The sequence below is a fragment of the Anomaloglossus baeobatrachus genome, chromosome 12 (genome assembly GCF_048569485.1).
Source record: "Anomaloglossus baeobatrachus isolate aAnoBae1 chromosome 12, aAnoBae1.hap1, whole genome shotgun sequence".
Taxonomy (NCBI): domain Eukaryota; kingdom Metazoa; phylum Chordata; class Amphibia; order Anura; family Aromobatidae; genus Anomaloglossus; species Anomaloglossus baeobatrachus.
Window position 1 is genome coordinate 8,710,471 of NC_134364.1, and position 25,920 is coordinate 8,736,390.

At 55.1% G+C, this 25,920-nt stretch overlaps 1 protein-coding gene across 1 annotated transcript in view; it reads left to right on the plus strand.

Annotated features, from left to right (window-relative positions):
* Positions 1-3,503: 3,503 nt before the first annotated feature.
* The window catches only part of SPATA7 (spermatogenesis associated 7), a 65,399-nt gene continuing 42,982 nt past the window's right edge, over positions 3,504-25,920 (plus strand). Inside the window, exons 1-4 of the mRNA XM_075331061.1 lie at positions 3,504-3,828; positions 18,229-18,309; positions 21,149-21,241; positions 23,643-23,690. Coding sequence (XP_075187176.1) covers positions 3,774-3,828; positions 18,229-18,309; positions 21,149-21,241; positions 23,643-23,690 — 277 coding nt within the window. The 5' untranslated portion in view covers positions 3,504-3,773. The remainder of the gene's footprint in view (positions 3,829-18,228; positions 18,310-21,148; positions 21,242-23,642; positions 23,691-25,920) is intronic.

The following is a 25,920-nucleotide window of genomic DNA, read 5'->3' on the forward strand; positions in this document are numbered from 1 at the left end:
TGGTGTGCATGCTGTGTGTCTGGTGGTGTGCATGCTGTGTCTGGTGGTGTGCATGCTGTGTCTGGTGGTGTGCATGCTGTGTGTCTGGTGGTGTGCATGCTGTGTGTCTGGTGGTGTGCATGCTGTGTCTGGCGGTGTGCATGCTCTATGTGTCTGGCGGTGTGCATGCTGTGTGTCTGGCGGTGTGCATGCTGTGTGTCTGGCGGTGTGCATGCTGTGTGTCTGGTGGTGTGCATACTGTGTGTCTGGTGGTGTGCATGCTGTGTGTCTGGTGGTGTGCATGCTGTGTGTCTGGTGGTGTGCATGCTGTGTGTCTGGCGGTGTGCATGCTGTGTGTCTGGTGGTGTGCATGCTGTGTCTGGTGGTGTGCATGCTGTGTGTCTGGTGGTGTGCATGCTGTGTGTCTGGTGGTGTGCATGCTGTGTGTCTCTGTGCATGCTGTGTGTCTCTGTGCATGCTGTGTCTGGCGGTGTGCATGCTGTGTGTCTCTGTGCATGCTGTGTGTCTCTGTGCATGCTGTGTCTGGCGGTGTGCATGCTGTGTGTCTCTGTGCATGCTGTGTGTCTCTGTGCATGCTGTGTGTCTCTGTGCATGCTGTGTCTGGCGGTGTGATGCTGTGTGTCTCTGTGCATGCTGTGTGTCTCTGTGCATGCTGTGTCTGGTGGTGTGCATGCTGTGTGTCTCTGTGCATGCTGTGTCTGGCGGTGTGCATGCTGTGTGTCTCTGTGCATGCTGTGTCTGGCGGTGTGCATGCTGTGTGTCTCTGTGCATGCTGTGTCTGGCGGTGTGCATGCTGTGTGTCTCTGTGCATGCTGTGTGTCTCTGTGCATGCTGTGTCTGGCGGTGTGCATGCTGTGTGCCTCTGTGCATGCTGTGTCTGGTGGTGTGCATGCTGTGTGTCTCTGTGCATGCTGTGTCTGGCGGTGTGCATGCTGTGTGTCTCTGTGCATGCTGTGTGTCTCTGTGCATGCTGTGTGTCTCTGTGCATGCTGTGTGTCTCTGTGCATGCTGTGTGTCTGGCGGTGTGATGCTGTGTCTGGTGGTGTGCATGCTGTGTGTGTCTGGCGGTGTGCATGCTGTGTGTCTGGCGGTGTGCATGCTGTGTGTCTGGTGGTGTGCATGCTGTGTGTCTCTGTGCATGCTGTGTGTCTCTGTGCATGCTGTGTGTCTCTGTGCATGCTGTGTGTGTCTCTGTGCATGCTGTGTGTCTGGTGGTGTGCATGCTGTGTGTGTCTGGTGGTGTGCATGCTGTGTGTGTCTCTGTGCATGCTGTGTGTGTCTCTGTGCATGCTGTGTGTGTCTCTGTGCATGCTGTGTGTGTCTCTGTGCATGCTGTGTGTGTCTCTGTGCATGCTGTGTGTGTCTCTGTGCATGCTGTGTGTGTCTCTGTGCATGCTGTGTGTGTCTCTGTGCATGCTGTGTGTGTCTCTGTGCATGCTGTGTGTCTCTGTGCATGCTGTGTCTGGCGGTGTGATGCTGTGTGTCTCTGTGCATGCTGTGTGTCTCTGTGCATGCTGTGTCTGGTGGTGTGCATGCTGTGTGTCTCTGTGCATGCTGTGTCTGGTGGTGTGCATGCTGTGTGTGTCTGGTGGTGTGCATGCTGTGTGTCTGGTGGTGTGCATGCTGTGTGTCTGGTGGTGTGCATGCTGTGTGTGTCTGGTGGTGTGCATGCTGTGTGTGTCTGGTGGTGTGCATGCTGTGTGTGTCTGGTGGTGTGCATGCTGTGTGTGTCTGGTGGTGTGCATGCTGTGTCTGGTGGTGTGCATGCTGTGTGTCTGGTGGTGTGCATGCTGTGTGTCTGGTGGTGTGCATGCTGTGTGTCTCTGTGCATGCTGTGTCTGGCGGTGTGCATGCTGTGTGTCTCTGTGCATGCTGTGTGTCTCTGTGCATGCTGTGTGTCTCTGTGCATGCTGTGTGTCTCTGTGCATGCTGTGTGTCTCTGTGCATGCTGTGTGTGTCTCTGTGCATGCTGTGTCTGGTGGTGTGCATGCTGTGTGTCTCTGTGCATGCTGTGTGTCTGGCGGTGTGCATGCTGTGTGTCTGTGCATGCTGTGTCTGGTGGTGTGCATGCTGTGTGTCTCTGTGCATGCTGTGTGTCTGGCGGTGTGCATGCTGTGTGTCTGTGCATGCTGTGTGTCTGGTTTTGTGCATGCTGTGTGTGTCTGGTGGTGTGCATGCTGTGTGTCTCTGTGCATGCTGTGTGTCTGGTGGTGTGCATGCTGTGTGTCTGTGCATGCTGTGTGTCTGGTGGTGTGCATGCTGTGTGTGTCTGGTGGTGTGCATGCTGTGCGTCTCTGTGCATGCTGTGTGTCTGGTGGTGTACATGCTGTGTGTCTCTGTGCATGCTGTGTGTGTCTGGCGGTGTGCATGCTGTGTGTGTGTGTCTGGTGGTGTGCATGCTGTGTCTGGCGGTGTGATGCTGTGTGTCTCTGTGCATGCTGTGTGTCTCTGTGCATGCTGTGTGTCTCTGTGCATGCTGTGTGTCTCTGTGCATGCTGTGTGTGTCTGGCGGTGTGATGCTGTGTGTCTCTACATGCTGTGTGTCTCTGTGCATGATGTGTGTCTCTGTGCATGCTGTGTGTCTCTGTGCATGCTGTGTCTGGCGGTGTGCATGCTGTGTGTGTCTCTGTGCATGCTGTGTCTGGTGGTGTGCATGCTGTGTGTCTATGTGCATGCTGTGTGTCTGGTGGTGTGCATGCTGTGTGTGTCTGTGCATGCTGTGTCTGGTGGTGTGCATGCTGTGTGTCTCTGTGCATGCTGTGTGTCTGGCGGTGTGCATGCTGTGTGTGTCTGGTGGTGTGCATGTTGTGTGTCTCTGTGCATGCTGTGTGTCTGGTGGTGTGCATGCTGTGTGTGTCTGGTGGTGTGCATGTTGTGTGTCTCTGTGCATGCTGTGTGTCTGGTGGTGTGCATGCTGTGTGTCTGTGCATGCTGTGTGTCTGGTGGTGTGCATGCTGTGTGTGTCTGGTGGTGTGCATGCTGTGTGTCTCTGTGCATGCTGTGTGTGTGTCTGGCGGTGTGCATGCTGTGTGTGTGTGTCTGGTGGTGTGCATGCTGTGTGTGTCTGGCGGTGTGATGCTGTGTGTCTCTGTGCATGCTGTGTGTCTCTGTGCATGCTGTGTGTGTCTGGCGGTGTGCATGCTCTGTGTGTCTGGCGGTGTGCATGCTCTGTGTGTCTGGCGGTGTGCATGCTGTGTGTGTGTGTGTCTCTGTGCATGCTGTGTGTCTCTGTGCATGCTGTGTGTGTCTAGCGGTGTGCATGCTGTGTGTCTGGCGGTGTGCATGCTCTGTGTGTCTGGCGGTGTGCATGCTGTGTGTGTGTGTGTCTCTGTGCATGCTGTGTGTCTCTGTGCATGCTGTGTGTGTCTAGCGGTGTGCATGCTGTGTGTGTCTCTGTGCATGCTGTGTGTGTCTAGCGGTGTGCATGCTCTGTGTGTCTGGCGGTGTGCATGCTGTGTGTCTCTGTGCATGCTGTGTGTGTGTGTCTCTGTGCATGCTGTGTGTCTATGTGCATGCTGTGTGTCTCTGTGCATGCTGTGTGTCTCTGTGCATACAATGTGTAGGTCTCTATCCCTCGCTGATCCTGACGTTTCGCCCCTTCTCCCCCGGTCCCGGGAGCTGCTGGCGGAGAGGCCGCTCCTGCACACCGGGAAGGTGCACGGCTCCGCGGCTTCCTGTGAGGTCTCCGGTGACAGGAAGTGCCGCCCCAGCCCGGAGATTACAGCCCAGTATCCAGGAGACGGCGGGAAACGTCAGCAGCCGCCTGCAGCCAGATGTCTCCCGGACCCGACACACACAGCGGAGGCGGCGATGGCGGAGCCCGAGCGGGTGAGGAACGGGGGTGTGCGGGGATACGGGGGTGACATCATCTGTGTGCATCATCCGTGTGCGGGGATACGGGGGTGACATCATCTGTGTGCGGGGATACGGGGGTGACATCATCTGTGTGCGGGGATACGGGGGTGACATCATCTGTGTGCGGGGATACGGGGGACATCATCTGTGTGCGGGGATACGGGGGTGACATCATCTGTGTGCGGGGATACGGGGGTGACATCATCTGTGTGCGGGGATACGGGGGACCTCATCTGTGTGCGGGGATACGGGGGTGACCTCATCTGTGTGCGGGGATACGGGGGTGACATCATCTGTGTGCGGGGATACGGGGGTGACATCATCTGTGTGCGGGGATACGGGGGACATCATCTGTGTGCGGGGATACGGGGGTGACATCATCTGTGTGCGGGGATACGGGGGACCTCATCTGTGTGCGGGGATACGGGGGTGACCTCATCTGTGTGCGGGGATACGGGGGACATCATCTGTGTGCGGGGATACGGGGGACATCATCTGTGTGCGGGGATACGGGGGACATCATCTGTGTGCGGGGATACGGGGGTGACATCATCTGTGTGCGGGGATACGGGGGTGACATCATCTGTGTGCGGGGATACGGGGGACATCATCTGTGTGCGGGGATACGGGGGACATCATCTGTGTGCGGGGATACGGGGGTGACATCATCTGTGTGCGGGGATACGGGGTGACATCATCTGTGTGCGGGGATACGGGGGTGACATCATCCGTGTGCGGGGATACGGGGGTGACATCATCTGTGTGCGGGGATACGGGGGTGACATCATCTGTGTGCGGGGATACGGGGGTGACATCATCTGTGTGCGGGGATACGGGGGTGACATCATCTGTGTGCGGGGATACGGGGGTGACATCATCTGTGTGCGGGGATACGGGGGTGACATCATCTGTGTGCGGGGATACGGGGGTGACATCATCTGTGTGCTGGGATACGGGGGTGACGTCATCTGTGTGCGGGGATACGGGGGTGACGTCATCTGTGTGCGGGGATACGGGGGTGACATCATCTGTGTGCGGGGATACGGGGGACATCATCTGTGTGCGGGGATACGGGGGACATCATCTGTGTGCGGGGATACGGGGGTGACATCATCTGTGTGCGGGGATACGGGGGTGACATCATCTGTGTGCGGGGATACGGGGGTGCCTCATCTGTGTGCGGGGATACGGGGGTGCCTCATCTGTGTGCGGGGATACGGGGGTGCCTCATCTGTGTGCGGGGATACGGGGGGACCTCATCTGTGTGCGGGGATACGGGGGACCTCATCTGTGTGCGGGGATACGGGGGTGACATCATCTGTGTGCGGGGATACGGGGGACATCATCTGTGTGCGGGGATACGGGGGACCTCATCTGTGTGCGGGGATACGGGGGACCTCATCTGTGTGCGGGGATACGGGGGTGACATCATCTGTGTGCGGGGATACGGGGGTGCCTCATCTGTGTGCGGGGATACGGGGGACATCATCTGTGTGCGGGGATACGGGTGACATCATCTGTGTGCGGGGATACGGGGGTGCCTCATCTGTGTGCGGGGATACGGGGGACATCATCTGTGTGCGGGGATACGGGGGACATCATCTGTGTGCGGGGGTGACATCATCTGTGTGCAGGGATACGGGGGTGTCTCATCTGTGTGCGGGGATACGGGGGTGACATCATCTGTGTGCGGGGATACGGGGGTGACATCATCTGTGTGCGGGGATACGGGGGTGCCTCATCTGTGTGCGGGGATTCGGGGGTGACATCATCCATGTGCGGGGGTGACATCATCTGTGTGCTGGGATACGGGGGTGACGTCATCTGTGTGCGGGGATACGGGGGACCTCATCTGTGTGCGGGGATACGGGGGGGACATCATCTGTGTGCGGGGATACGGGGGGGACATCATCTGTGTGCGGGGATACGGGGGGGACATCATCTGTGTGCGGGGATACGGGGGTGACATCATCTGTGTGCGGGGATACGGGGGTGACATCATCTGTGTGCGGGGATACGGGGGTGACATCATCTGTGTGCTGGGATATGTGGGACATCATCCGTGTGCGGGGATACGGGGGTGACATCATCTGTGTGCGGGGATACGGGGGTGACATCATCTGTGTGCGGGGATACGGGGGTGACATCATCTGTGTGCGGGGATACGGGGGTGACATATCTGTGTGCGGGGATACGGGGGGGACCTCATCAGTGTGCGGGGGTACGGGGGTGACATCATCTGTGTGCTGGGATACAGAGGTGACGTCATCTGTGTGCTGGGATACGGGGGACATCATCCGTGTGCGGGGATACGGGGGTGACATCATCTGTGTGCGGGGATACGGGGGTGACATCATCTGTGTGCGGGGATACGGGGGTGACATCATCTGTGTGCGGGGATTCGGGGGTGACGTCATCCGTGTGCGGGGATACGGGGGACATCATCTGTGTGCGGGGATACGGGGGACATCATCTGTGTGCGGGGATAGGGGGGTGCCTCATCTGTGTGCGGGGATACGGGGGTGACATCTTCTGTGTGCGGGGATACGGGGGTGACATCATCTGTGTGCGGGGATTCGGGGATGACATCATCTGTGTGCGGGGATACGGGGGACCTCATCTGTGTGCTGGGATACGGGGGTGACGTCATCTGTGTGCGGGGATACGGGGGTGCCTCATCTGTGTGCGGGCATACGGGGGTGACATCATCTGTGTGCGGGGATACGGGGGTGACATCATCTGTGTGCGGGGATACGGGGGACATCATCTGTGTGCGGGGATACGGGGGACATCATCTGTGTGCGGGGATACGGGGGTGACATCATCTGTGTGCGGGGATTCGGGGGTGACGTCATCCGTGTGCGGGGATACGGGGGTGACCTCATCCGTGTGCGGGGATACGGGGGTGACCTCATCCGTGTGCGGGGATACGGGGGTGACATCATCTGTTTGCGGGGATACGGGGGTGACATCATCTGTGTGCGGGGATTCGGGGGTGACGTCATCCGTGTGCGGGGATACGGGGGACCTCATCTGTGTGCGGGGATACGGGGGTGACATCATCTGTGTGCGGGGATACGGGGGACCTCATCTGTGTGCGGGGATACGGGGGTGACATCATCTGTGTGCGGGGATACGGGGGACCTCATCTGTGTGCGGGGATACGGGGGGGACCTCATCTGTGTGCGGGGGACCTCATCTGTGTGCGGGGATACGGGGGACATCATCTGTGTGCGGGGATACGGGGGACCTCATCTGTGTGCGGGGATACGGGGGACCTCATCTGTGTGCGGGGATACGGGGGTGACATCATCTGTGTGCGGGGATACGGGGGTGACATCATCTGTGTGCGGGGATACGGGGGTGACATCATCTGTGTGCGGGGATACGGGGGACATCATCTGTGTGCGGGGATACGGGGGTGCCTCATCTGTGTGCGGGGATACGGGTGACATCATCTGTGTGCGGGGATACGGGGGTGCCTCATCTGTGTGCGGGGATACGGGGGACATCATCTGTGTGCGGGGATACGGGGGACATCATCTGTGTGCGGGGATAGGGGGGTGCCTCATCTGTGTGCGGGGATACGGGGGTGACATCATCTGTGTGCGGGGATACGGGGGTGACATCATCTGTGTGCGGGGATACGGGGGTGACATCATCTGTGTGCGGGGATAGGGGGGTGCCTCATCTGTGTGCGGGGATACGGGGGTGACATCATCTGTGTGCGGGGATTCGGGGATGACATCATCTGTGTGCGGGGATACGGGGGACCTCATCTGTGTGCTGGGATACGGGGGTGACGTCATCTGTGTGCGGGGATACGGGGGTGCCTCATCTGTGTGCGGGGATTCGGGGGTGACATCATCCATGTGCGGGGGTGACATCATCTGTGTGCTGGGATACGGGGGTGACGTCATCTGTGTGCGGGGATACGGGGGACCTCATCTGTGTGCGGGGATACGGGGGGGACATCATCTGTGTGCGGGGATACGGGGGGGACATCATCTGTGTGCGGGGATACGGGGGGGACATCATCTGTGTGCGGGGATACGGGGGTGACATCATCTGTGTGCGGGGATACGGGGGTGACATCATCTGTGTGCGGGGATACGGGGGTGACATCATCTGTGTGCTGGGATATGTGGGACATCATCCGTGTGCGGGGATACGGGGGTGACATCATCTGTGTGCGGGGATACGGGGGTGACATCATCTGTGTGCGGGGATACGGGGGTGACATCATCTGTGTGCGGGGATACGGGGGTGACATATCTGTGTGCGGGGATACGGGGGGGACCTCATCAGTGTGCGGGGGTACGGGGGTGACATCATCTGTGTGCTGGGATACAGAGGTGACGTCATCTGTGTGCTGGGATACGGGGGACATCATCCGTGTGCGGGGATACGGGGGTGACATCATCTGTGTGCGGGGATACGGGGGTGACATCATCTGTGTGCGGGGATACGGGGGTGACATCATCTGTGTGCGGGGATTCGGGGGTGACGTCATCCGTGTGCGGGGATACGGGGGACCTCATCTGTGTGCGGGGATACGGGGGTGACATCATCTGTGTGCGGGGATACGGGGGACCTCATCTGTGTGCGGGGATACGGGGGTGACATCATCTGTGTGCGGGGATACGGGGGACCTCATCTGTGTGCGGGGATACGGGGGGGACATCATCTGTGTGCGGGGATACGGGGGTGACATCATCTGTGTGCGGGGATACGGGGGTGACATCATCTGTGTGCGGGGATTCGGGGGTGACGTCATCCGTGTGCGGGGATACGGGGGACCTCATCTGTGTGCGGGGATACGGGGGTGACATCATCTGTGTGCGGGGATACGGGGGACCTCATCTGTGTGCGGGGATACGGGGGTGACATCATCTGTGTGCGGGGATACGGGGGACCTCATCTGTGTGCGGGGATACGGGGGTGACATCATCTGTGTGCGGGGATTCGGGGGTGACGTCATCCGTGTGCGGGGATACGGGGGACCTCATCTGTGTGCGGGGATACGGGGGTGACATCATCTGTGTGCGGGGATACGGGGGTGACATCATCTGTGTGCGGGGATACGGGGGTGACATCATCTGTGTGCGGGGATACGGGGGTGACATCATCTGTGTGCGGGGATACGGGGGTGACATCATCTGTGTGCTGGGATACGGGGGTGACGTCATCTGTGTGCGGGGATACGGGGGTGACATCATCTGTATGCGGGGATACGGGGGACATCATCTGTGTGCGGGGATACGGGGGACCTCATCTGTGTGCGGGGATACGGGGGACCTCATCTGTGTGCGGGGATACGGGGGTGACATCATCTGTGTGCGGGGATACGGGGGACATCATCTGTGTGCGGGGATACGGGGGTGACATCATCTGTGTGCGGGGATACGGGGGTGACATCATCTGTGTGCGGGGATACGGGGGACATCATCTGTGTGCGGGGATACGGGGGTGACATCATCTGTGTGCGGGGATACGGGGGTGCCTCATCTGTGTGCGGGGATACGGGGGACATCATCTGTGTGCGGGGATACGGGGGACATCATCTGTGTGCGGGGATAGGGGGGTGCCTCATCTGTGTGCGGGGATACGGGGGTGACATCATCTGTGTGCGGGGATACGGGGGTGACATCATCTGTGTGCGGGGATACGGGGGACATCATCTGTGTGCGGGGATAGGGGGGTGCCTCATCTGTGTGCGGGGATACGGGGGTGACGTCATCTGTGTGCTGGGATACGGGGGTGACGTCATCTGTGTGCGGGGATACGGGGGTGACGTCATCTGTGTGCGGGGATACGGGGGCGACCTCATCCGTGTGCGGGGATACGGGGGCGACCTCATCCGTGTGCGGGGATACGGGGGCGACCTCATCTGTGTGCGGGGATCCGGGGGCGACCTCATCCGTGTGCGGGGATCCGGGGGCGACCTCCTCTTTTTCTGCATGTATATATGTAGTATATATGTGTAGTAATCATATTCCGGCTGTGTGTGGCCATTACACGCTCCGCATCATTCACCCAAGAACATGTTCCTTCTTATTTATTCCTCTTGTTAATTCTTTATAGTTTGTCCCATCTGTGCCCCCGTACTCACTACCGCTCCATACAGACTGTACATAGTGATATTTCTATCTTTCTTTCTTTCCGTTTCTTTCTTTCCCTTTCTTTCTTTCCCTTTCTTTCTTTCCCTTTCTTTCTTTCCCTTTCTTTCTTTCCCTTTCTTTCCTTCCCTTTCTTTCTTTCCCTTTCTTTCTTTCTTTCTTTCTTTCTTTTTTTCCCTTTCTTTCTTTCTTTCCCTTTCTTTCTTTCTTTCTTTCCCTTTTCTTTCCCTTTTCTTTCCCTTTTCTTTCCCTTTTCTTTCCCTTTTCTTTCCCTTTTCTTTCCCTTTTCTTTCCCTTTTCTTTCCCTTTTCTTTCCCTTTTCTTTCCCTTTTCTTTCCCTTTTCTTTCCCTTTTCTTTCCCTTTTCTTTCCCTTTTCTTTCCCTTTTCTTTCCCTTTTCTTTCCCTTTTCTTTCTTCCTTCCTTGTGTTCTGTCCTCCTGCGCCCCGTGTTTGGTCCTCCTGCGCCCCGTGTTCGGTCCTCCTGCGCCCCGTGTTCTGTCCTCCTGCGCCCCGTGTTCTGTCCTCCTGCGCCCCGTGTTCTGTCCTCCTGCGCCCCGTGTTCTGTCCTCCTGCGCCCCGTGTCCTGTCCTCCTGCGCCCCGTGTCCTGTCCTCCTGCGCCCCGTGTTCGGTCCTCCTGCGCCCCGTGTTGTGTCCTCCTGCGCCCCGTGTTGTGTCCTCCTGCGCCCCGTGTTGTGTCCTCCTGCGCCCCGTGTTGTGTCCTCCTGCGCCCCGTGTTCTGTCCTCCTGCGCCCCGTGTTCTGTCCTCCTGCCCCCCGTGTTGTGTCCTCCTGTGCCCCGTGTTCTGTCCTCCTGCGCCCCGTGTTCTGTCCTCCTGCGCCCCGTGTTCTGTCCTCCTGCGCCCCGTGTTCTGTCCTCCTGCGCCCCGTGTTCTGTCCTCCTGCGCCCCGTGTTCTGTCCTCCTGCGCCCCGTGTTCTGTCCTCCTGCGCCCCGTGTTCGGTCCTCCTGCGCCCCGTGTTCTGTCCTCCTGCGCCCCGTGTTCTGTCCTCCTGCGCCCCGTGTTCTGTCCTCCTGCGCCCCGTGTTCTGTCCTCCTGCGCCCCGTGTTCTGTCCTCCTGCGCCCCGTGTTCTGTCCTCCTGCGCCCCGTGTCCTGTCCTCCTGCGCCCCGTGTCCGGTCCTCCTGCGCCCCGTGTCCTGTCCTCCTGCGCCCCGTGTCCTGTCCTCCTGCGCCCCGTGTCCTGTCCTCCTGCGCCCCGTGTCCTGTCCTCCTGCGCCCCGTGTCCGGTCCTCCTGCGCCCCGTGTCCGGTCCTCCTGCGCCCCGTGTCCTGTCCTCCTGCGCCCCGTGTCCTGTCCTCCTGCGCCCCGTGTCCTGTCCTCCTGCGCCCCGTGTCCTGTCCTCCTGCGCCCCGTGTCCTGTCCTCCTGCGCCCCGTGTCCGGTCCTCCTGCGCCCCGTGTTCTGTCCTCCTGCGCCCCGTGTTCTGTCCTCCTGCGCCCCGTGTTCTGTCCTCCTGCGCCCCGTGTTCTGTCCTCCTGCGCCCCGTGTTCTGTCCTCCTGCGCCCCGTGTTCTGTCCTCCTGCGCCCCGTGTTCTGTCCTCCTGCGCCCCGTGTTCTGTCCTCCTGCGCCCCGTGTTCTGTCCTCCTGCGCCCCGTGTTCTGTCCTCCTGCCCCCCGTGTTCTGTCCTCCTGCCCCCCGTGTTCTGTCCTCCTGCCCCCCGTGTTCTGTCCTCCTGCGCCCCGTGTTCGGTCCTCCTGCGCCCCGTGTTCGGTCCTCCTGCGCCCCGTGTTCGGTCCTCCTGCGCCCCGTGTTCGGTCCTCCTGCGCCCCGTGTTCGGTCCTCCTGCGCCCCGTGTTCGGTCCTCCTGCGCCCCGTGTTCTGTCCTCCTGCGCCCCGTGTTCTGTCCTCCTGCGCCCCGTGTTCGGTCCTCCTGCGCCCCGTGTTCGGTCCTCCTGCGCCCCGTGTTCGGTCCTCCTGCGCCCCGTGTTCGGTCCTCCTGCGCCCCGTGTTCTGTCCTCCTGCCCCCCGTGTTGTGTCCTCCTGCCCCCCGTGTTGTGTCCTCCTGCGCCCCGTGTTCTGTCCTCCTGCGCCCCGTGTTCTGTCCTCCTGCGCCCCGTGTTCTGTCCTCCTGCGCCCCGTGTTCTGTCCTCCTGCGCCCCGTGTTCTGTCCTCCTGCGCCCCGTGTTCTGTCCTCCTGCCCCCCGTGTTCTGTCCTCCTGCGCCCCGTGTTCTGTCCTCCTGCGCCCCGTGTTCTGTCCTCCTGCGCCCCGTGTTCTGTCCTCCTGCGCCCCGTGTTCTGTCCTCCTGCCCCCCGTGTTCTGTCCTCCTGCGCCCCGTGTTGTGTCCTCCTGCGCCCCGTGTTGTGTCCTCCTGCGCCCCGTGTTGTGTCCTCCTGCGCCCCGTGTTCTGTCCTCCTGCGCCCCGTGTTCTGTCCTCCTGCGCCCCGTGTTCTGTCCTCCTGCGCCCCGTGTTCTGTCCTCCTGCCCCCCGTGTTCTGTCCTCCTGCCCCCCGTGTTCTGTCCTCCTGCGCCCCGTGTTCGGTCCTCCTGCGCCCCGTGTTCGGTCCTCCTGCGCCCCGTGTTCGGTCCTCCTGCGCCCCGTGTTCGGTCCTCCTGCGCCCCGTGTTCGGTCCTCCTGCGCCCCGTGTTCTGTCCTCCTGCGCCCCGTGTTCTGTCCTCCTGCGCCCCGTGTTCTGTCCTCCTGCGCCCCGTGTTCGGTCCTCCTGCGCCCCGTGTTCGGTCCTCCTGCGCCCCGTGTTCGGTCCTCCTGCGCCCCGTGTTCGGTCCTCCTGCGCCCCGTGTTCGGTCCTCCTGCGCCCCGTGTTCTGTCCTCCTGCCCCCCGTGTTGTGTCCTCCTGCCCCCCGTGTTGTGTCCTCCTGCGCCCCGTGTTCTGTCCTCCTGCGCCCCGTGTTCTGTCCTCCTGCGCCCCGTGTTCGGTCCTCCTGCGCCCCGTGTTCGGTCCTCCTGCGCCCCGTGTTCGGTCCTCCTGCGCCCCGTGTTCGGTCCTCCTGCGCCCCGTGTTGTGTCCTCCTGCCCCCCGTGTTGTGTCCTCCTGCGCCCCGTGTTCTGTCCTCCTGCGCCCCGTGTTCTGTCCTCCTGCGCCCCGTGTTCGGTCCTCCTGCGCCCCGTGTTCGGTCCTCCTGCGCCCCGTGTTCGGTCCTCCTGCGCCCCGTGTTCGGTCCTCCTGCCCCCCGTGTTCTGTCCTCCTGCGCCCCGTGTTCGGTCCTCCTGCGCCCCGTGTTCGGTCCTCCTGCGCCCCGTGTTCGGTCCTCCTGCGCCCCGTGTTCGGTCCTCCTGCGCCCCGTGTTCTGTCCTCCTGCGCCCCGTGTTCTGTCCTCCTGCGCCCCGTGTTCTGTCCTCTTTATTAAGCAGTCCTCAGTCTTCTCCATATATACGCGGTGCTGCTGTAGGATATTGCACCGGGCTCCTGCAGACAGCTGGGATTTTCTGGTAAATCTGGCGATCGCTGCTGAAGAAGTGGCTGACGGATGATAATAATAATCCGGCTCTCTAGCTACAATCTGTACGGATCACATTTACCTTCCCCCGCACCCATAAACCATACATGTTCACCCCAAAACTGAAGCTTTGGCTGCAAGTTTATAAGACTTCTCTACATAATGGTATATAAACATAGGTACTTCAGAGCGGCATGCATAACTCTGCTGTCACACCTTGCAATTCTAATTCTGCCGGTTATCAGAACCGTCTGACAGTGACCTCGATCCAAACAGCGGAGGCTGCGGAGCTCTACGTTCTGTGTAATGCATTGTGCATAGAACGGTAACAATCAGGTGTTTAGTCCCCTTCAGAGCAGCCATATAATGATCTGCACTCCTAACAGAATAGCAGAATTGTGAGTGCAGCTCTGGATATACAGTGGGTACAGAAAGTATTCAGCAACTTTATATTTTTAACTGTTTCATTACAGCCATTTTGTAAACTCACAAAAGTTCATTTTTCCTCATTAATGTGCACTCCCCATCTTCACAGAAAAAAACAAATGTAGAAACTTGTCCAAATTTATTAAACAAGAAAAACTGAAATATCACATGATCATAAGTATTCAGCCCCTTTGCTCAGTATATCACATGATCATAAGTATTCAGCCCCTTTGCTCAGTATATCACATGGTCATAAGTATTCAGCCCCTTTGCTCAGTATATCACATGATCATAAGAATTCAGCCCCTTTGCTCAGTATATCACATGATCATAAGTATTCAGCCCCTTTGCTCAGTATATCACATGATCATAAGTATTCAGCCCCTTTGCTCAGTATATCACATGATCATAAGGATTCAGCCCCTTTGCTCAGTATATCACATGGTCATAAGTATTCAGCCCCTTTGCTCAGTATATCACATGATCATAAGTATTCAGCCCCTTTGCTCAGTATATCACATGGTCATAAGTATTCAGCACCTTTGCTCAGTATATCACATGGTCATAAGTATTCAGCCCTTTGCTCAGTATTGAGTAGAGGCATCCTCCCTTTTGAGCTAGTACAGCCATGAGTCTTCTTTCGATCCTGGATTTGGGGATCCTCGGCCATTCTTCCTTGCAGATCCTCTCCAGTTCCGTCAGGTTGGATGGTGAATGTTGGTGGACGCCATTTTCAGGTCAGTCCAGAGATGCACAATTGGGTTTAGGTCAGGGCTCTTGCTGGGCCGGTCAAGAATAGTCACAGAGTTGTCCTGAAGCCGCTCCTTTGTTATTTTAGCTGTGTGCTTAGGGTCATTGTCTTGTTGGAAGGTGAACCTTCGGCCAAGTCTGAGGTCCAGAGCATCTGGAGGAGGTTTTCTTCCAGGATATCTCTGTACTTGGCCGCATTCATCTTTCCTTCAATTATAATCAGTCGTCCTGTCCCTGCCCCCTTAGCATGATGCTGCCTCCACCATGTCTCACTGTGGGGATTGTATTGGACAGGTGATGAGCAGTGCCTGGTTTTCTCCACACATACCGCTTAGAATCATCACCAGAAAGTTCCATCTTCATCTCATCAGACCAGAGAATCTTTTTTCTCATAGTCTGGGATCCTTCATGTGTTTTTTTGCAAACTCTATGCGGCTTTCATATGTCTTGCACTGAGCAGAGGCTTCCGTCGGCCACTGCCATAAAGGCCCAACTGGTGGAGGCTGCAGTGATAGGTGACTTTGTGGAACTTTCTCCCATCTCTCTACTGCATCTCTGGAGCTCAGCCGCAGTGATCTTGGGGTTCTTCTTTACCTCTCACACCAAGGCTCTTCTCCCACGATTGCTCAGTTTGGCTGGACGGCCAGGTCTAGGAAGAGCTCTGCTGGTCCCAAACTTCTTCCATGTAAGGAATATGGAGACCACTGTGCTCTTAGGAACCTTGAGTACTGCAGAAAGTCTTTTGTAACCTTGGCCAGATCTGTGCCTTGCCACAATTCTGTCTCTGAGCTCCTTGGGCAGTTCCTTTGACCTCATGATCCTCATTTGGTGTGACATGCAGTGTGAGCTGTGAGGTCTTATATACACAGGTGTGCGCCTTTCCAAATCACGTCCTATCAGTGTAATTACACACAGCTGGACTCCAATGAAGGAGCAGAAGCATCTCAAGGAGGATCACAAGGAAATGGACAGCATGGGACTTACATATGAGTGTCCGAGCAAAGGGGCTGAATACTTATCACCATGTGTTATACTGAGCAAAGGGGCTGAATACTTATGACCATGTGATATACTGAGCAAAGGGGCTGAATCCTTATGATCATGTGATATACTGAGCAAAGGGGCTGAATACTTATGACCATGTGATATACTGAGCAAAGGGGCTGAATACTTATGATCATGTGATATACTGAGCAAAGGGGCTGAATTCTTATGACCATGTGATATACTGAGCAAAGGGGCTGAATCCTTATGACCATGTGATATACTGAGCAAAGGGGCTGAATACTTATGATCATGTGATATACTGAGCAAAGGGGCTGAATACTTATGACCATGTGATATACTGAGCAAAGGGGCTGAATACTTATGACCATGTGATATACTGAGCAAAGGGGCTGAATACTTATGATCATGTGATATTTCAGGTTTTCTTGTTTAATAAATTTGCAAAAATTTCTACATTTCTGTTTTGTTTTTTTTTTCTGTTAAGATTGGGGATAGGGGCAGTGTGTACATTAATGAGAATTTACCAAATGTCTGCAATGAAACAAATTGAAAAATTTAAAGGGGTGTGAATACTTTACATACCCACTGTAACTGATGCCTGTCTTTAGCCTTATGGCACGCTTGGTCTGGCGATATGGCACTGGCCGGTGATGTCACACTTCTTGGTCCGGTGATGTCACACTTCTTGGTCCGGTGATGTCACACTGCGCTGGGATTCTGAGCCTTGTTCTCATCAGTCAGCAGCTTTTGAGGCTCTCTGGGCACAGGCAGGTGAGCAGCATTGTGTCCTTTTGAACACTTTTGAGTCTCAATTGCATTGATTTTGTGATTTGGAGGAGGCAGGGATTAGTCATTGTAACATAATATACAGTCATATGAAAAAGTTTGGGCACCCCTATTAATGTTACCCTTTTTTCTTTATAACAATTTGGGTTTTTGCTATTTCAGTCTCATATATCTAATAACTGATGGACTGAGTAATATTTCTGGATTGAAATGAGGTTTATTGTACTAACAGAAAATGGGCAATCCGCATTTAAACAAAATGTGACCGTTGCAAAAGTATGGGCACCCTTATCAATTTCTTGATTTGAACACTCCTAACTACTTTTTACTGATTTACTAAAGCACTAAATTGGTTTTGTAACCTCATTGAGCTTTGAGCTTCATAGGCAGGTGTATCCAATCATGAGAAAAGGTATTTAAGGTGGCCACTTGCAAGTTGTTCTCCTATGTGAATCTCCTATGAAGAGTGGCATCATGGGCTCCTCAAAACAACTCTCAAATGATCTGAAAACAAAGATTATTCAACATAGTTGTTCAGGGGAAGGTACAAAAAGTTGTCTCAGAGATTTAAACTGTCAGTTTCCACTGTGAGGAACATAGTAAGGAAATGGAAGAACACAAGTACAGTTCTTGTTAAGCCCAGAAGTGGCAGGCCAAGAAAAATATCAGAAAGGCAGAGAAGAAGAATGGTGAGAACAGTCAAGGACAATCAACAGACCACCTCCAAAGACCTGCAGCATCATCTTGCTGCAGATGATGTCAATGTGCATCGGTCACAATACAGCGCACGTTGCACAAGGAGAAGCTGTATGGGAGAGTGATGCGAAAGAAGCCGTTTCTGCAAGCACGCCACAAACAGAGTCGCCTGAGGTATGCAAAAGCTCATTTGGACAAGCCAGTTACATTTTGGAAGAAGGTCCTGTGGACTGATGAAACAAAGATTGAGTTGTTTGGTCATACAAAAAGGCGTTTTGCATGGAGGCAAAAAAACACGGCATTCCAAGAAAAGCACTTGCTACCCACAGTAACATTTGGTGGAGGTTCCATCATGCTTTGGGGCTGTGTGGCCAATGCCGGCACCGGGAATCTTGTTAAAGTTGAGGGTCGCATGGATTCAACTCAGTATCAGCAGATTCTTGACAATAATGTGCAAGAATCAGTGACGAAGTTGAAGTTACGCAGGGGATGGATATTTCAGCAAGACAATGATCCAAAACACCGCTCCAAATCTACTCAGGCATTCATGCAGAGGAACAATTACAATGTTCTGGAATGGCCATCCCAGTCCCCAGACCTGGATATCATTGAAAATCTGTGGGATGATGTGAAGCGGCTGTCCATGCTCGAGACCATCAAACTTACCTGAACTGGAATTGTTTTGTAAACAGGAATGGTCAAATCTACCTTCATCCAGGATCCAGGAACTCATTAACAGCTACAGGAAGCGACTAGAGGCTGGGATTTCTGCAAAAGGAGGATCTACAAAATATTAATGTCACTTCTATGTTGAGGTGCCCATACTTATGCACCTGTCAAATTTTGTTTAAATGCGGATTGCACATTTTCTGTTCGTACAATAAACCTCATTTCAATCCAGAAATATTACTCAGTCCATCAGTTATTAGATATATGAGACTGAAATAGCAAAAACCCAAATTGTTATAAAGAAAAAAGGTTAACATTAATAGGGGTGCACAAACTTTTTCATATGACTGTATATATCCTTATTGATTCAGGCCAATGCATTGTAACAAAGAGAGGAGGTTTCTTTTGAGGATCGCATGCACTGACACCTTGTACCAAACCCTCATCAGTTTGGCTTTTCAGCCCTGGAATGGATGATCCTTAACCTCTGTATCGTGTGTAGTTGCAGGGTCCCGGGCACCGTCCATTCCCCGGTGCGGCGTGTCGAGCCCATTCAGAGGACACCTCAGTACTAAGAGCAACGGTAAGCAATCCTGGTGCAGCGGGGAAAGGTGGGCATCGTGGTCCTATAAAGCCCCCCTCCCCCGCTGTATACTGCAGCAGTCCAGGGTTTATACAGTGCTATGCAGAAGTTTGAGCACCACTGGTCAAAATGACTGTTATTTTGAACAGTATCATTTCAGACCTTAATTAGCCTGTTAGGTTTGTGGCTTGTTCATTATCATAGTTAGGAAAGGGCGGGTGATGCAAATTGCACAGCTTTATAAAAACCCAGCTTCCTCTAACCTTGTGCAAATAAAACAACAGCCATGGGTTTTTCAAAGCAGCTGCCTAGCACTCTGAAAATCAAAACGGTGAAGGCCCACAAAGCAGAAGAAAGCTAGAAGAAAATAGCAAAGCGTTTTCAAGTTGCCCTTTCCTCAGTTCGAAAAGTAATTCAGAAATGGCACTTACAGAAACAGTGGAGGTCAGGATAAGGTCTGGAAAACCAAGCAAAATGTCTGAGAGCTGCTGGTAGGATCGCTAGAGGCAAATCAGAACCTTCACTTCACTGCGAAAGACCTTCAGGAAGATTCAGCCGACTCTGGAGTTGTGGACATTGTTCTACTGTTCAGAGACACCTACAGAAAAATGGCCTTCATGGAAGAGTCATCAGAAGAAAACCTCTCCTGCGTCCTCACCATAAAATTTACCATCAGAAGTCTGCAAAATCACATCTAAACAAGACTGATGTATTTTGGAAACAAGTCGTGTTACTGATGAGGTTAAAATAGAACTCCTTGGCCACAATGATCAAACCAAATGTTTGGGAAAAAAAGGAGACAGAATCTCATGACAAGAACATCTCGCCAACCATTAAGCATGGGGGTGGATTAATCATGCTTTGGGTTGTGTTCTATCCAATGGCACTGGGAACATTTCACGGGTAGAGGGAAGAATGGATTCAATTAAAGTTTCACAAATTCTTCAAGCAAACATAACACCATCTGTAAAAAAGCTGAAGTTGAAAAGAGGAGAAAAGAGGATGACTTCTACAAATGGATAAGGAGCCTAAACACAATTCAAAATCCACATTAGCCTATGTCAAAAGGTACAAGCTGAAGGTTTTACAATGGCCCTCACAGTCCCCTGATCTGAACATCATGAAAATCTGTGGCTAGACCGCAAAAGAGCAGTGCATGCAAGATAACCCGGGGATCTCACAGAACAAGAAGACGTCTCCAAGGAAGAGCAGAGCATGCAAGACGTCTCCAAGGAAGAGCAGAGCATGCAAGATAACCCGGGGATCTTACAGAACAAGAAGACATCTCCAAGGAAGAGCAGTGCATGCAAGATAACCCGGGGATCTCACAGAACAAGAAGACGTCTCCAAGGAAGAGCAGTGCATGCAAGATCACCCGGGGATCTCACAGAACTGGAAGACATCTCCAAGGAAGAGCAGAGCATGCAAGATCACCCGGGGATCTCACAGAACTGGAAGACATCTCCAAGGAAGAGCAGAGCATGCAAGATCACCCGGGGATCTCACAGAACTGGAAGACATCTCCAAGGAAGAGCAGAGCATGCAAGATCACCCGGGGATCTCACAGAACTGGAAGACATCTCCAAGGAAGAGCAGAGCATGCAAGATCACCCGGGGATCTCACAGAACTGGAAGACATCTCCAAGGAAGAGCAGAGCATGCAAGATCACCCGGGGATCTCACAGAACTGGAAGACATCTCCAAGGAAGAGCAGAGCATGCAAGATCACCCGGGGATCTCACAGAACTGGAAGACATCTCCAAGGAAGAGCAGAGCATGCAAGATCACCCGGGGATCTCACAGAACTGGAAGACATCTCCAAGGAAGAGCAGAGCATGCAAGATCACCCGGGGATCTCACAGAACTGGAAGACATCTCCAAGGAAGAGCAGAGCATGCAAGATCACCCGGGGATCTCACAGAACTGGAAGACATCTCCAAGGAAGAGCAGAGCATGCAAGATCACCCGGGGATCTCACAGAACTGGAAGACATCTCCAAGGAAGAGCAGAGCATGCAAGATCACCCGGGGATCTCACAGAACTGGAAGACATCTCCAAGGAAGAGCAGAGCATGCAAGATCACCCGGGGATCTCACAGAACTGGAAGACATCTCCAAGGAAGAGCAGAGCATGCAAGATCACCCGGGGATCTCACAGAACTGGAAGACATCTCCAAGGAAGAGCAGAGCATGCAAGATCACCCGGGGATCTCACAGAACTGGAAGACATCTCCAAGGAAGAGCAGAGCATGCAAGATCACCCGGGGATCTCACAGAACTGGAAGACATCTCCAAGGAAGAGCAGAGCATGCAAGATCACCCGGGGATCTCACAGAACTGGAAGACATCTCCAAGGAAGAAAGCATGGAAATCCCTCAAACAGGAATTGAAAGACTCTTGGCTGCTACAAAAAACATTTACAAGCTTTGATACCTGCCAAAAAGGGTGCTGCAGGGTCCTAACCATGCAGGGTGCACAATATTTTACATTGGCCAACTTTATTTTTTGTTGTGAATTTAAAATGTAAAATATATATATATTTTTTTTTGTCTAAAATGCAGGGGATATCCCTAACTTTATGGCTTTTACAGATAATTTCATCTTCAACTTGCTTAATTATTCAGAATATCAGTAAACATGACCAGGGGTGCGTAAACTTTTGCATGCCACTGTATGTGGCAGATATAATTTGTTTCTTGTTTGTTGTGTTTTAGGTTTATTTTTGTTTGTTTTTTGGCTGCAGTTTTGTGACTTTTTGCTTTTGGTATCAAGTCTTCTGTTCCCGTATTCATCCGACTTCTCTCTTTTTTTTTTTTTTCTTTTTTCTTCTTTGGTTCCAGCTTTTTGCATCGGCCAAAGCAGTCGGCTAAGCAACCAGTACCGGATCCGGGACCACATGGTGATCCACTACAATAAGATCCTCTCCGCCAAAGGTATGGCGTCAGGTGTGAGCATCCGGCGCGCCCTGGGTGGGGGGAGGTGGATCTTGTATGTTTGGTGCATATTTGGGTGCTGCCTGAGGTTTTCCCGGATTGCCCCCTGTCCGGGGGGGGGGGGGAGATTCTCTTCTCCAGGACCATGTCCGATATGTAGGGAGCCGGATGGGTAGTGAGCCGGATGGGTGGTGAGCCAGATGGGTGGTGAGTCGGATGGGTGGTGAGTCGGATGGGTAGGGAGTCGGATGGGTAGGGAGTCGGATGGTTAGGGAGTCGGATGGGTGGCGAGTCGGATGGGTAGGGAGTCGGATGGGTAGGGAGTCGGATGGGTAGAGAGTCGGATGGGTAGGGAGTCGGATGGGTAGGGAGTCGGATGGGTAGGGAGTCGGATGGGTAGGGAGTCGGATGGGTAGGGAGCCGGATGGGTGGCGAGTCGGATGGGTGGCGAGTCGGATGGGTAGGGAGTCGGATGGTTAGGGAGTCGGATGGGTGGCGAGTCGGATGGGTAGGGAGTCGGATGGGTAGGGAGTCGGATGGGTAGAGAGTCGGATGGGTAGGGAGTCGGATGGGTAGGGAGTCGGATGGGTAGGGAGCCGGATGGGTGGCGAGTCGGATGGGTGGCGAGTCGGATGGGTAGGGAGTCGGATGGGTAGGGAGTCGGATGGGTGGCGAGTCGGATGGGTAGGGAGTCGGATGGGTAGGGAGCCGGATGGGTAGGGAGCCGGATGGGTGGTGAGCCGGATGGGTGGTGAGCCGGATGGGTGGTGAGTCGGATGGGTGGTGAGCCGGATGGGTAGGGAGCCGGATGGGTAGGGAGCCGGATGGGTAGGGAGTCGGATGGGTGGCGAGTCGGATGGGTAGGGAGTCGGATGGGTAGGGAGTCGGATGGGTAGGGAGTCGGATGGGTGGCGAGTCGGATGGGTGGCGAGTCGGATGGGTGGCGAGTCGGATGGGTGGCGAGTCGGATGGGTGGCGAGTCGGATGGGTGGCGAGTCGGATGGGTGGCGAGTCGGATGGGTGGCGAGTCGGATGGGTGGCGAGTCGGATGGGTGGCGAGTCGGATGGGTGGCGAGTCGGATGGGTGGCGAGTCGGATGGGTGGCGAGTCGGATGGGTGGCGAGTCGGATGGGTGGCGAGTCGGATGGGTGGCGAGTCGGATGGGTAGGGAGCCGGATGGGTGGCGAGCCGGATGGGTGGCGAGCCGGATGGGTAGGGAGTCGGATGGGTAGGGAGCCGGATGGGTGGCGAACCGGATGGGTAGGGAGCCGGATGGGTAGGGAGTCGGATGGGTAGGGAGTCGGATGGGTAGGGAGTCGGATGGGTGGCGAGTCGGATGGGTGGCGAGTCGGATGGGTGGCGAGTCGGATGGGTGGCGAGTCGGATGGGTGGCGAATCGGATGGGTGGCGAGCCGGATGGGTGGCGAGCCGGATGGGTGGCGAGCCGGATGGGTGGCGAGCCGGATGGGTAGGGAGTCGGATGGGTAGGGAGTCGGATGGGTGGCGAGTCGGATGGGTGGCGAGCCGGATGGGTGGCGAGCCGGATGGGTGGCGAGCCGGATGGGTGGCGAGTCGGATGGGTAGGGAGTCGGATGGGTAGGGAGTCGGATGGGTAGGGAGCCGGATGGGTAGGGAGCCGGATGGGTAGGGAGTCGGATGGGTGGCGAGTCGGATGGGTGGTGAATCGGATGGGTGGCGAGCCGGATGGGTGGCGAGCCGGATGGGTGGCGAGCCGGATGGGTGGCGAGCCGGATGGGTGGCGAGCCGGATGGGTAGGGAGTCGGATGGGTAGGGAGTCGGATGGGTGGCGAGTCGGATGGGTGGCGAGCCGGATGGGTGGCGAGCCGGATGGGTGGCGAGCCGGATGGGTGGCGAGTCGGATGGGTAGGGAGTCGGATGGGTAGGGAGTCGGATGGGTAGGGAGTCGGATGGGTAGGGAGTCGGATGGGTAGGGAGCCGGATGGGTAGGGAGCCGGATGGGTGGCGAGTCGGATGGGTGGCGAGTCGGATGGGTGGCGAGCCGGATGGGTGGCGAGCCGGATGGGTGGCGAGCCGGATGGGTGGCGAGCCGGATGGGTAGGGAGTCGGATGGGTAGGGAGTCGGATGGGTAGGGAGCCGGATGGGTAGGGAGCCGGATGGGTGGCGAGTCGGATGGGTGGCGAGTCGGATGGGTGGCGAGTCGGATGGGTGGCGAGCCGGATGGGTGGCGAGCCGGATGGGTGGCGAGCCGGATGGGTGGCGAGTCGGATGGGTGGCGAGCCGGATGGGTGGCGAGTCGGATGGGTGGCGAGTCGGATGAGTGGCGAGTCGGATGGGCGATCGCCGCTCAGTAGATTAATAACAGTAATGAGATGTGAAGAGGTGATCATCATTACTAAGTCGTTCTTATTTTTCTTTTAGCTGCCATTGACTGTTCTGTTCCAAAGAGCCTGATAAAAAGTGTAAAATGTAAGTGACAGACCTGAAATCACCAAATGTACAAAGAACGGGGAGCTGTATCTAATCCTCTCCTGTGTGATACTGTCTGCTGAGGTGTATCTAATCCTATCCTGTGTGATACTGTCTGCTGAGGTGTATCTAATCCTATCCTGTGTGATACTGTGCTGAGCTGTGTATCTAATCCTATCCTTTGTGATACTGTCTGCTGAGCCGTGTATCTAATCCTATCCTGTGTGATACTGTCTACTGAGCCGTGTATCTAATCCTCTCCTGTGTGATACTGTCTGCTGAGGTGTATCTAATCCTATCCTGTGTGATACTGTGCTGAGCTGTGTATCTAATCCTATCCTTTGTGATACTGTCTGCTGAGCCGTGTATCTAATCCTATCCTGTGTGATACTGTCTACTGAGCCGTGTATCTAATCCTCTCCTGTGTGATACTGTCTGCAGAGCTGTGTATCTAATCATCTCCTGTGTGTTACTGTCTGCTGAGCCGTGTATCTAATCCTTTCCTGGGTGATACTGTGCTGAGCTGTGTACCGGATGCTATCCTGTGTGATACTGTCTGCTGAGCTGTGTATCTAATCCCCTCCTGTGTGATACTGTCTGCTGAGCTGTGTATCTAATCCTCTCCTGTGTGATACTGTCTGCTGAGCTGTGTATCTAATCCTCTCCTGTGTGATACTGTCTGCTGAGCTGTGTATCTAATCCTCTCCTGTGTGATACTGTCTGCTGAGCTGTGTATCTAATCCTCTCCTGTGTGATACTGTCTGCTGAGCCGTGTATCTAATCCTTTCCTGGGTGATACTGTCTGCTGAGCCGTGTATCTAATCCTCTCCTGTGTGATAGTCTGCTGAGCCGTGTATCTAATCCTCTCCTGTGTCATACTGTCTGCTGAGCTGTGTATCTAATCCTATCCTGTGTGTTACTGTCTGCTGAGCTGTGTATCTAATCCTCCTGTGTGATACTGTCTGCTGAGCTGTGTATCTAATCCTCTCCTGTATGATACTGTCTGCTGAGCTGTGTATCTAATCCTATCCTGTGTGATACTGTCTGCTGAGCTGTGTATCTAATCCTCTCCTGTGTGATACTGTCTGCTGAGCCGTGTATCTAATCCTGTCCTGTGTGATAGTCTGCTGAGCTGTGTATCTAGTCCTCTCCTGTGTGATACTGTCTGATGAGCTGTGTATCTAATCCTATCCTGTGTGATACTGTCTGCTGAGCTGTGTATCTAATCCTCTCCTGTGTGATATTGTCTGCTGAGCTGTGTATCTAATCCTATCCTGTGTGATACTGTCTGCTGAGCCGTGTATATAATCCTCTCCTGTGTGATACTGTCTGCTGAGCTGTGCATCTAATCCTCTCCTGTGTGATACTGTCTGCTGAGCCGTGTATCTAATCCTCTCCTGTATGATACTGTCTGCTGAGCCGTGTATCTAATCCTATCCTGTGTGATACTGTCTTCTGAGCTGTGTATCTAATCCTCTCCTGTGTGATAGTCTGCTGAGCCGTGTATCTAATCCTTTCCTGGGTGATACTGTCTGCTGAGCTGTGTATCTAATCCTATCCTGTGTGATACTGTCTGCTGAGCCGTGTATCTAATCCTTTCCTGTGTGATACAGTCTGCTGAGCTGTGTATCTAATCCTCTCCTGTGTGATACTGTCTGCTGAGCTGTGTATCTAATCCTCTCCTGTGTGTTACTGTCTGCTGAGCTGTGTATCTAATCCTCTCCTGTGTGATACTGTCTGCTGAGCTGTGTATCTAATCCTGTCCTGGGTCAGCAGTTAGGTGCTCTGTTATTCCCTGGCGGTCGGGGCCATGGTGTCGGTGCGGCGGTTTCGGCAGTTGGGCACTGCGTCTCCTCTCCTCCGGTGTTGCTGTGTTGGGCGCTGCGTCTCCTCTCGTGTTGCTGTGTTGGGTGCTGCGTCTCCTCTCCTCCGGTGTTGCTGTGTTGGACGCTGCGCCTCCTCTCCTCCGGTGTTGCTGTGTTGGACGCTGCGCCTCCTCTCCTCCGGTGTTGCTGTGTTGGACGCTGCGCCTCCTCTCCTCCGGTGTTGCTGTGTTGGGCGCTGTGTCTCCTCTCCTCCGGTGTTGCTGTGTTGGGCGCTGCGTCTCCTCTCCTCCGGTGTTGCTGTGTTGGGCGCTGCGTCTCCTCTCCTCCGGTGTTGCTGTGTTGGGCGCTGCGTCTCCTCTCCTCCGGTGTTGCTGTGTTGGGCGCTGTGTCTCCTCTCCTCCGGT